General features: G+C 35.9%; 1 protein-coding gene across 3 annotated transcripts; it reads right to left on the reverse strand.

The window, feature by feature from the left end:
• Positions 1-4,933: 4,933 nt before the first annotated feature.
• Positions 4,934-11,874, reverse strand: LOC103328170 (cinnamoyl-CoA reductase 1-like). 3 transcript variants are annotated; one of them, XM_008230567.2, is made up of 5 exons: positions 11,627-11,871; positions 11,234-11,388; positions 8,138-8,323; positions 5,784-6,136; positions 4,934-5,353 (listed from the first exon to the last, which is right to left on the reverse strand). In XM_008230567.2, exons 1-5 carry the CDS (start codon positions 11,763-11,765, stop codon positions 5,194-5,196), a joined length of 993 nt encoding a protein of 330 aa, XP_008228789.2. In that variant the 5' UTR covers positions 11,766-11,871; the 3' UTR covers positions 4,934-5,193. The 3 variants fall into 3 exon arrangements, with proteins under 3 accessions (XP_008228789.2, XP_088906011.1, XP_088906010.1); XM_089049885.1 differs by lacking the exon at positions 8,138-8,323 and having other exon boundaries at positions 4,940-5,353; positions 11,627-11,874; XM_089049884.1 differs by lacking the exon at positions 4,934-5,353 and having other exon boundaries at positions 5,780-6,136; positions 11,627-11,874.

The following is an 11,874-nucleotide window of genomic DNA, read 5'->3' on the forward strand; positions in this document are numbered from 1 at the left end:
TATTCTTGGCTGATGAAGGCATATGCTTGCCTAACAAACGGCATGGGATTCATCAAGGGAATTTGGTGACCAACAGTACTATAAGACTCATTCAATCCCATAAGGAATTGCATAAGTTTGTTGCAATCACCATGGGCTGCACAGGTACAGGTAGAAGAATCTGTGTAGGAAGCAAGTTCATCCCAAAGACCTTTCAACTTGGTGTAATAGGCAGCAACTGACAATTGGTCTTGTGTCAAATATGAAGTCTCTCATTGAAGGTGGAAGATAGGAGGAGCGTTGCTTTAAGAGAATCGTTCACGGAGATCATCCCAAATTTCGCGGGCTGTGGTGCAATATATGACACTATCACTGATTTCGAGATCAAGAGTGTTGACAATCCAGGAGAAAACCATGTCGTTACAGCGCATCCATACTGCGTGTTCATCAGGATTGGATTTTGATGACGGCTTTTTGAGAGTTCCATCAACGAAACCCAATTTATTCTTTACATTCAATGAAACAATCATGAATCTGCGCCACGTTGCATAATTATCTCCATTCAAAGGCTTTGGTACAATTACCAAACCTAGATGATCTGAATTATTGATGTAGTAAGAACTTGAAGGTTCAACCTTAAATGTGCCAGAGGAATCACCCATGGTTTCCGGCGGCAAAAGATCTGCGACACGAAAAGGTAAGGTGCAGCAGGAAAAGAAATATGAAGAGCTAGGGTTTGATGTCCTGCTCTGACACCATGTGAATCTGATATTGGAAGAGAATGATTTTAATTGATAGGTACAATTGGTTTATACAAGAGTTTCATAGTGTACAAGGAAACAAGTTCTCCAATCTAGGAAACTTACTAGGAAAGTAAATCCTAATTACAACAGTATTGATATTATACAAACTTATTTCCTAACAATATCAGGAAACATAATTGTCCAATTCCAATTTTGCTCTTCAATATTCTCCTTCTCCCCTGAAGAGGAGAGTTGGATTCATGATGAAGAAAATGCATGGACAACTATGAGAAAGTGACATCCATTGTGACATACATACTCTTTGTCGGAGGATGGTAGCATCGATATCCTTTGGAATATGAGGAGAAACCCACAAAAACACATTTAAGAGCACATGGATCCAATTTAGATTGGAGGTGTTTAAGGATGTGAACGTAAGGTATACAACCAAAAATGCAGGGATAGAGAGTCGTGACTGACGGTAGGGGATGTGTCGAAGTGAAAACATCCAGTAGTGTCTTGTATCCATGGACAGAAGTGGGCATACGATTTAATAAATACACTACATATACTATAGCAACATTCCAAAACATCTTAGGCATATGTGCTTCTATGAAAATACTCCTGGCCGTCTCAAGAGTATGGCCATTTTTCCGTTAGCAACCCCATTTTGTTGAAGGGTAGAGGGACACGTAGTTTCATGGAGAAGACCGTTATCCTAAAAGAAAGACACAAAATCATGATTCACATATTCACCTCGATTATCATATTGCAGAAACTGGATTTTGTGGAGAATTGTGTCTAAACCATCTGATAGAATTGCTTGAAGAGACCAAAAACCTCACTCTTATGTTTCATAAAATATATCCATGTCATTCTCGTATAATCATCAACAAAAGTCACAAACCATCTAATGAGATTATAGATACCGGGGAAGGACCCCATACATCAGAATGAATAAGAGCAAAATGTTTATCATTTTTATTGAAACTAATAGGGTATGAAACACGGTGACTCTTGGCAAGAATACAAGTTTCACACTGAAGACTGTAAATATCCAAATCCAAAAATAAAGCTGAAATAAATATTTTAAATAACCAAAAGAAGCATGTCCTAAACACCAATGCTGTAACCAAATGTATTTCTTCTTGTCTACAGCTGAGTCATGAGCAATAAGAGCCTCCCCCGTGCAAACATCATCCACATAATATAGTCCCCATCTCTTAGTACCATGCCCAATTATTTCCTGGGTTCGAATATCCTGAAGAAGGCAAAATAAGGGATAGATTAATACAAAACAATCTAATTGTTCAGTCACTTGTCCGACAGATAATAAATTCTGAGATAAAGAAGGAACAAGAAGAACATGTTCCAAAGCTAAATTTGAAGAAAGATCAACAATGTCTGCCCCAATCACAGGGTAGGATTGGCTATTCGCATTCACCATACTAGTAAGGCTAGGAGTAGTACAAATCTTCAAATTTGTGGGGTCAAATGTCATGTGATTTGAAGCACTTGAATTAATAATCCAACCAAAACCAATACCTAAGCCAGCAACAGCAGCAAAAGCACTACCTAAGGTATCAGAAGAAGTGACCGAATCACCTGTAGGGAGGACGGCAAAACCTGGAGGAAGAGACAGATGACATAGGGGAAGCTTGTGGGACATAAGGGTCGGGAGATACTATGCATAGTGCGACCTTGCCTTGTGCACATTGTTCAGTTGCTGCTTTGGCCTTGTTACGTTCCTTGACTTCATCCCACCATTTTGGATAGCCATGTAATTTAACGCAATTAGTTACAAAGTGATTCGCAATGTTGCAATGAGTACACCTTCCGCCATTCTAAGGTTTAACTCGTTGCAGACCACGAGGTCTTCTAGAACTTGTAGGTCCTTTAGTTGTAGAACCTTCATGTTTGTAGGAAGAGGTAGGCATAGAGTGCCTTGTAAGTCCATTAATTGTAGAATTGGCAAGTTTGTAGGAAGAGGTAGGCCTGGAGTTCCTTGCTGCCATAGTAACTCCAGTGTTCACCAGGGTTGGTGGCACCATCATGGTGGATAGCTGCTGATCTTCTCGTCTAACACATGAAAAAGCTTTCTCCAAATTCGGAAATGGATCCGTGCGAAGAATATCACTACAAACTCTATCAAACACATCATATAATCCAGCTAAAAATACACAAATCGTCTCGATCTCAATCTCTTGTTGACGAAACAAAATATCTGCTAAATTAGTAAATTTATTTGGTCTCGATAATCAATCTCATGGCAAATACTTTGCAATTCGGCATACTATGTGACAAGTTGTCACCCAGACTGTTTCGCCTTGATTGCCCAACTAGTTAACTCAAAAATCTGTGACTGATCTTGCCCATCATAGTATTTTTTTTCACATTCTCAACACATCTTAGGCAGTTTTGTAGGGAAGGAAAATTTGCATAATATTAGGCTCCATAGATTGAATCAACCATCCCTTCACAACTCCGTTTTTAGCATACCACTTATTATAATTGGAGGCTGCCAGAGCTGGTGCAGCAGAAGCGCCTGTCAGATACCTGTGCAGCAGAAGCGCCTGTCAGATACCCATATTCTCCCTTCCCAGCAACATGTAGCACAAGCAGTTGGGACCATAATGAATAATTTGTTCCATTCAATTTAACAATTGTAGGAGCAGCGGAAGAATCATGATGAACATTGACAATTGACATAGGTTAACCAGAACCCCTTGAGGTAATTTTTGGTACCTCATTGAATTGTTCATCTTCATCAAACAAATCCTACATATCCCCCATGGAGACAAAGAACACCGCAAGGAATTAAAAAAAATAATAGGCAAAAAAGAAAAAATCTATAGCAGTAAGGGGGTTTGGCCATTCTAGGGAAAATATAACCTGGCTTTGACACCAAGTCAAATACAAGGATATATGGTAAATTTTGAGATATATTTCTTCTCTCAAAAAAGGTGTATTATAGTGTACAATGCCTTCTTACCCAAGGAAAAGATAAAAACTAATCCTAACAAAACAGGTAATACAATATTTACAAGAATCCTTATAATAATTTCCTACCTAAAATAGGACTCACACCAACACAAAGTCAATGACACAAACCATAGTAGAATGACGGTGTCAATAGTATATGGTTTAATAAGACATAAAGGGTGAAAAGCTTGCTGATAATTGAGTAGACTTATGCTCTTGTAAATAAAGAACTTTTCCAACTTAGGGAAGTATGAGTTCTGGAAGTAACTCCCAAGGTAACAATAGTTGAACCTTAAACTCTTCCGGCTTACATTCAGATTTTGACGGATTAATTGACTTTGGTGCCACTAATCATATGACCTTTGATTCCTGAAATTTTACGTATTGTACCTCACCTCACTTGAGCAGTGTGGCCAATGCTAATAGTGACTCAAGTCTTGTTACGGGCGCATGAACAATGGAATTAACTCCTTCTCTCTCCTTACATCATTGCTTACTTGTGCCTTCTCTCTCCAATAACCTCTTGTATGTTGGACAAGTCACTAAGCAACTTAATTGTTTTGTACTAATGTGCCCGTTTTTCTGTCTTCTTCAGGATATTCTCACGAATGAGATCATCCGCCGTGCTATTAAGAGAAAGGGATTGTATTATGTTGATGATATTTGTCAAGTCCGAGTTCATCTTACCAAAGGTTCTGTCAAAGATCGTCGACAACGCATTCTACTGTGGCATTAAGAGCGATCAACATGAGCATGAGCATAAGAGCGAATAAATAAACGAAAACTAAAAACTATGGCAAAGAACAATTGGGTGATTTGTAGCAACCGCCATCAAATATGATGTAGAACCAAATTCAAAGAACATGATTTGTGCTAGAGAGCGAGTTTTGGGAGAATGATTTGATTGAGAACATAGCCCAAAAGAGGTGAAGGGGAACTTCAATCTAAGCATGGCCTAGAAGAGATCACCACAAGGGGATTCTTATCCAAAATGCCCAGTGGACTTATTCACTAACCCAGCAGGAAGAGATAAGGGGGAGGTGGGACAATGACACTTTTTCCTCCTACCCCTCTATTGAGTTTTTCCTTAGGATTTATACAGTGAGAGAGCAGCTAGATCAAAACTTCTCTCTCCACATAGCCTATGAAATTACTTCTCTTAATTTGACCAATATATATTAATAATATTTATTAAACTAATTAAATAATATATTTATCACATAAGTCACTTCATGTAGGCCATACATAATATTTATGAAATATTCTTACAAACTTGTCATCTAATATTAAAATACCATTGCAACGTTTATCTCCGCCACAAATACATAGGTCACGCATTGCAAATATTCTTACAAACTTGACATGGGTCACTTCATGTGGGCCACAATACATAAAATATTCTTACAAACTTGTCATATAATATTAAAATACCATTGCAACGTTTATTTCCGCACTAAAGATAAGATTTAAGATTGAATTTTAGTGGAACTTATTGTGGTTTAGGCACAGGAAGGTGGCCCTTCTCCTGCAAGCTCTTGACAGTTTCATATAGGCACTGTTTCACCGGAGTGAACTCCACGCCCAAGTCTTGTAGCTTATGGGTTGTCAACTTGTATGGTTTCACTCTTGGTTTGACTTCATCCGAGCACCTGTAAATATATGACATACTAATTAACTTAATCCCACAACATTGAAAAACAAGAATACTTTCAAAAATATAAATATGTGTATTGCATTAAAATAGTTTGAAAATAGAAATCTATTTTTAAAAAAAATAGTTTGTAAATAGATTTTAAAATAGTTTAAAATCTATAAGTGAACCAATGATTTGCCAAAAATTTATTTATTCTATAAAAACATTAAGTAATGGACCATAAGCAAACACTAAATCAATCACTACGAGAGATGCCTACGTATGCATGAACAAACATATTTATCATATTACTTATACCAAAATAGGGATACCATCACTGTCCCCGCCCTCATCCCCGTCTTGGTTGTTAACATGTAGCTCAGAAAATATCTTATTTAGACAATAAATAAAGAAAACAAAATCAATGAGGACGATGATGTACTTACTTGGTGGGAATTGGGTATTCTGGGAAGAACTTGGCTAGGATTTCTACCACGTCTCCACGGTGAAGCACACTCTCACCACAAAGGTACCTTCCCGAGGCAGATGGAGTTTCATACACCAGAATGTGGGCCAGCGCCACGTCCCTAACATGCACATAGGCCTGCACAGCATTGGCATAAGTCTTGGCTGAGCCTGTGAGGTACTTGAGGATGTGGATGATGCTGGCGTTGACGGTTGGTTGGAGAGGTGGTCCGAGTACCAAAACTGGGTTCACCACCACCAAATCCACCCCTTTCTCCTTGGCCTCTTCCCAAGCTGTCTGCTCTGCCACTGTTTTCGCATAGCAGTACCAGTTCTGCATATATATTATTTTGTATTTGTCAAATTCATTATCACTTTAAGCATCATAATCATCGTCATGGTTACCTTAAGCCCTAAAGCATAGTGTATGTATGACCATTATTTTCAATTGTATTAATCTAATCCATTTTATTTGTTTCATCCAGCTCTATCAAGAGGATAACTATGAAATGGCCACAATATGTTTTCAAAGAGCTGGTGATACTTGGGAAAGAAGGTCGAAAGCTGCTGGCCTTAAAGTTATGGCTGACCATAACGGCACTTCAAATCCTAAAAAGGCTAATGCTCTCCTCAAGAAAGCTGGAGAAATTTTTGAATCTTTAGGGAAGGCAGATTCTACTACTTGGACTAGGCATCAGATAGCGAGACCAAAGCTTGGTCAAGCTTTCACAACAAGTGGAGCTAGTTCTAAGATGCAGAGAGACAAAGTTTGGCTATGGCATAAACTTATTGGGCATGCCTCGTTCGGTTATCTTAAGCCTTAAGCCTTAAGCCTTAAATGCCTCCTTGTTGAAACGTTTCTTCGTGAGCACTTTGCCTACTAGGACAAACTTTATAGTTCGAAGCAGACCAGCATTACCTCCCTCAACCACCAGTACTTGCTGTTCCTCCTCAGTCGGCACAAATTGAGAAGCAAAATGGTTTACCATCTCTTCCATGTGCCAAACTATAATCCAATACCTCTAGCACCCACCTAAATAGTTGTTGTACTAGAATAACAATATGTAGAAGAACTATCAGGAGCATGGAAGTCCTGAGAGAATACTACTTTGAAATCTCACAAACTTTCTCTACCGACTTGACCTTTTCTACTCTCCTAGAGAAACCCTAGGATAAAACAACTGTTCTTAATTATGGCATATCTAGGTTATGTCAATTGGTCATAGTAGTGTCAGTGGCGGATTCAAGATTCAAAAGTCAGGTAGGCGAAACTTACCTTAAAAACTCGACGGTACGAGTGAATTTAATTCATGAAAATAAAAAAATACACTTAGTCGGGGATAACGTAATGAGATTTGCCATCAGATATGCATCTCTATACATAAATAAAAACTTAACAAATAAAAAATTAATGCAATGCAACCCAAAGCTAAACTATTTAAATCTAAAACTAAATTAAACTATTAAAAAACTTAAGATGCATACATTTATTTTAAGAAAAAGCCAATAGAAGAATACTTGTTGGCCTTAGATATGAGAAGATGCTACCAAGAGAGAATGTCCAGACTCAAGAAGAAGTTACAAAGGATAATGATTTGAGACTGTCGACTATTACACAGTCACAAGGGAATTGGCTGCTTACTTATATTGCTTCTCCTCCTTTTATTTTTGGGAGACTTTGGAAAAACACAAAGGAGAGATAAATTTTGTAAAATAAGCAAAAATAGACAAAATTACCCTTATTTATTTTTGGATTTCTTAAGGAATCCTTTACATTTGCATGTCTTTAATTTGAAAGTTGAGAGGTTTTTCTGTCTTTTTCTAAAAAGCTTTGGCTTTTTCCAAAAGTGAAATTTTTTTTTGGCTAAAACCTAAATTTACTTTAAAATTAATCTAGCTAATCTTTAAGGAGAAGACTTGAATTTAGGTGTGATGGGCGGACTCACTACCAGTGGCGGTCCTACAAAGGGCAGGGTAGGCAGTGCCTACCCAAATTTTTCACCAAAAAAAAACCTATACGTAAGCAAAGCTATTCCTACCCATCCATGTAATGGTATGAACCCATGCCTACCCAAACTTCAAAGCAACCCACATGTGTTATATGGCTCTGTCAAACTTAAAAAAAATAAAAGTAAATTTAGGTTTTAGCCAAATTTAAATAGTTTACAGCCAAGCTTGTATTAAAAAAAAAAACAATTGTTCTTAATTATGAGACATAGTGAGTGATAAACATATCAATCATTGATGTTTGTTTGTGTGCATAATGAGTCATTAAGCATCTACTATATATACTGGAGTGATAAAATATTAAATTTGTTATAATATCATGTCTAACCTTGGTGTTCTTGCAATATTCAAGGTCGCTCCAACATGACTCATCGACCACCACATCAGGGCTCCTGGTGGGGTTCATGTACACTGTACCAATTGACGACGTGAACACAACCCTTTTAACCTTGGCTTCTGCCGCCGCAACAATCACATTTTTGGTTCCATTCACCGCAGGCTCCATTATTTGTTCCTATATTTGTTCCATCATTCATTGCCTTATTAAAAAAAGGGCTGGATATAGGCAATGGTAGATCCATAAATTTTGCAGTAGAGGGGTACCATTTAAAAAGCTAAAAGTTTCTTCACCCAAAAAAAATAAAAACTAAACAAAAAGTTCCCAAAAAAAAAAGTATTAAGACAAAAAAAATAAAGATGGTCTATTAATTAATAAATATTAGATATGTTAATAAGTGGCACGAGAAACTACAACCTAATTCAATTAATAGTGAATTCTAGAGTCTTTTCTCAAACCAAACAAAAACCTATTAATAAAACGCATGATTGCTTAAATGAAACAATGTGTTCCATTAAAGAGATCAAAGAAAGAGAACGGTGTCGTTCTAGCAAAAGAAATTAGGTCTGTCTTATTCTTTGCGAAAACCTGCACCTCAGACTCCTTACATCAACCCATTAATTTTGAAATCTATATATAAAATCAAAATTCAAATTAAATATATAAAAGGTCATACTACTCATACATATTTACATTGCTTGCCACTAAGCTTCAAATAAGTGAACCTGATTGTTTTCAAGCATGTCAGTAAGTCCTTCGTTTATAATTAATACTTCATCATTTACAGCATATCAATGACGTTGGTTTTTTTTTTTTTTTTTTTTGGCATTCCCTCTAATCCCTAAAATTTCGACCAATAAATAAATTCCTTAAATTTTCGACCAATAAAAAATTTCTCAAATTTTGTCCTAATAAAATATAATTGATAAATTATTATCAATACAATATGTATATATCCAATACAATATAATAGGTAAATTATTATCAATACAATTTACCTAAAATTTTCCCATAATAGGTAAATTACAAGTTATATTATTGCATAATAGGAAATTATTAGGTAAACTATATCCAAAATACTTTTATAAAAGTTTGGTATATTATTTGAATAATAAGTAAATTCATTTTCGTAAAAGAAGTAATAGGTATGTTATGTTTTCAACATAAAATTGTATGTATGCTATTATATTTTTAAAATAATAAAGTAAAAGATAATTAATCATGTATACTTCATAAGTAAATTTAAAAAAAATTATTGGATAAGCTGATTATGTATGTTAAATCTGAATGTATTGTTAAGTTTTAAAAAGTTTCCAAATTAATCCTACACCCATTTGGAGATCTTTTCAAATTCAACGTGTGTCATTAGTTACAATCTAATTAAAATTTGCTTTTGTGTTGGTTCCTACAGTAATATACAAAATATAATAGTGACTTAGTTGGGGGTATTTTAGGAATCAAAAAAGTACAATAAATTTGATTTTGCATTTGATTAGGTAACTTCCCAAGCTAGATCCTAGTCATTATTTAGAAAGAAAAAAAAATTGGATATTATTCAAACAAAAATACAAAAATAAAGAGATGGGTTGTAATTGAAAAAAAAGTTAAATTTACTATTAAAAAATGACAATAAAAAATCCAATCCCTTCAAAATATTTTAATAGCATAGAGATAATATATTATAGTAGAAAATCATGAGTAAATTTTATAAAGGTACAATAATATCTTTTTATCAAGGCATTTGGGATACATTTTGGAGAAATTTTTTATGGTTCTGGAATACATCCACGTGTTAGGGTAGGGCCTAAATTGGTACTTTTAAAACCTCATTAATTTTACCCCCAAAAAAAAGTAACTAAAATGTGAGGTTTAAATTATTTATTTTTTTATAAAATGGAAATCTAGAGAGAATAACACTCGAAAATAACTTTTCTAAAACCCCTTTCAACCGCCATAATTTCCTCGAATATAATCCAATGGCATCGAAGACAAAAACTAGCCTCGACATGACTCTTAAAAAGACTAATAACACCAAGCAAACTCAACTAAGTTTTTGAAATCATGAGAGGAAAAAACACATTAAATTCATAAAGTTTATGGACTTTATTGAACAAACTAAACCAAAATAATACTAAAAAGTAAAACGACGTCGACAAAAGGAAAATTAACAGCCACCAATCTTCTTTCGGGGTAAGACATAGAGAGCACCACCTAATTACTCCTAGCCTCAACGCACCAATGAGTAGTGGATCTACCACGATCAAGCCGCAACACCTCAAACAGCAGACTCGCAAGATGAGGCACAACCAAAGCGAGCCCGAATCTGAAATAGCAGATCTCCCAAAAGAAGAGTAGATCGATAGTGGTCCCCCAAAAACCAAAAAACATCTAAGATCCAATAGAATCCGGGAGCCGAAGGGTCCTCTCTCTTTTTCTTTCCCTCTCTTAGCGGCTAGGGTTGTGTACCCTAAAATGTGAGCTTTTTACCAAACTACTAGACATGCATGTTATTTTTCTTTATTTTTTTTCTTATCTTAATCTTTAGTTAAATTGTAATCATGACACCATTCTGCGAAAATGTAAATTGTTTCATATAAGATAATGAATATATCGTTGCAAATAGTAGGAAAAAAATTAAAGCCGCTAAACTTTCTAATAGACTTTATAATGTGGGACGTGAATTTGAAAGCTAATTTAAGAAAATATGAAAAGGGAAATATCTTCACCCAACCAAAACCAATATCCGTTACCAAACTATTCCTTTCTTGGCTGGTGTTTTTTTTCCCTTTTAAATACTCATATTATTTAAGAAAGTATTATGGGACCTGGAGAACAATTTTGGAGGTACACAACATCACAATCGACAAAAGCAAGTGGTTTCTGACCCAGAACCACCACGTAATAGTTTTGTTTGAAGGATCCACAAACTCATTGAAAAAGTGTGCATGCATGGTATTTTCCACCACGTAAGTAAGAGAAAAAATGTGCATATTTTCCGGCATTTTCTCAGCAACCAAACAGGAAAAGGAAGAAACAAAGTAAGGAGCAGAGACAACAACAACAACAACAACAAAAAAAAAAACTCACTGGGTCATCCGTAATCGGTGATGCTGTGTGAAAAACGCCATCACAGCCGTTGATGGCTTCTTTAAGGCTCTTAAAGTCAAGAAGATCAGCTTTACGTAAAGTCAACCTATCTTGAGCTCCTTCCAGCTCCCTCAAATGAGCATTCTTTGGGTCATCTGTGATCAACCCAAAATAAGAAAAGCACCAAAATGGAAAAAAAACATATCAATACAAGGAAGAATTATGTCTCCCAATATATGTTACGTGTTATGTCAAACTGGGAATCAAAACCGCAAATTCATATATAATTAATGGCCAGTTCTAATTCACAGTCCTACGATATAACATGTCGGTACTCCGAATGTAGGACAAAAAAACAACTCAGAGGCCAAGAAGATAATGAGTTGGAGTGACCTGGGTTTCTCAAGGTTCCCCTAACAATGTAGCCTGCTTCTAGCAACAGTTTGACAATCCAGGAACCAATGAAGCCTCCAGCTCCGGTGACACAAACAGTTTGGCCATGGCCTGAAACTGAAGAGCTATCGGCAGGCATCTTAATACTTAGCTTGGTTTTAGGGTAATGAATTTTTTTTGTTTCTCTTTTGGGTGGTGGGCGTGGAAGAGATCAAAATAGAGACAGAGAGAGAGTTTGAAGTACTAGT

This window comes from Prunus mume, linkage group LG4, assembly GCF_029339155.1.
Source record: "Prunus mume cultivar Tortuosa linkage group LG4, ASM2933915v1, whole genome shotgun sequence".
NCBI lineage: Eukaryota > Viridiplantae > Streptophyta > Magnoliopsida > Rosales > Rosaceae > Prunus > Prunus mume.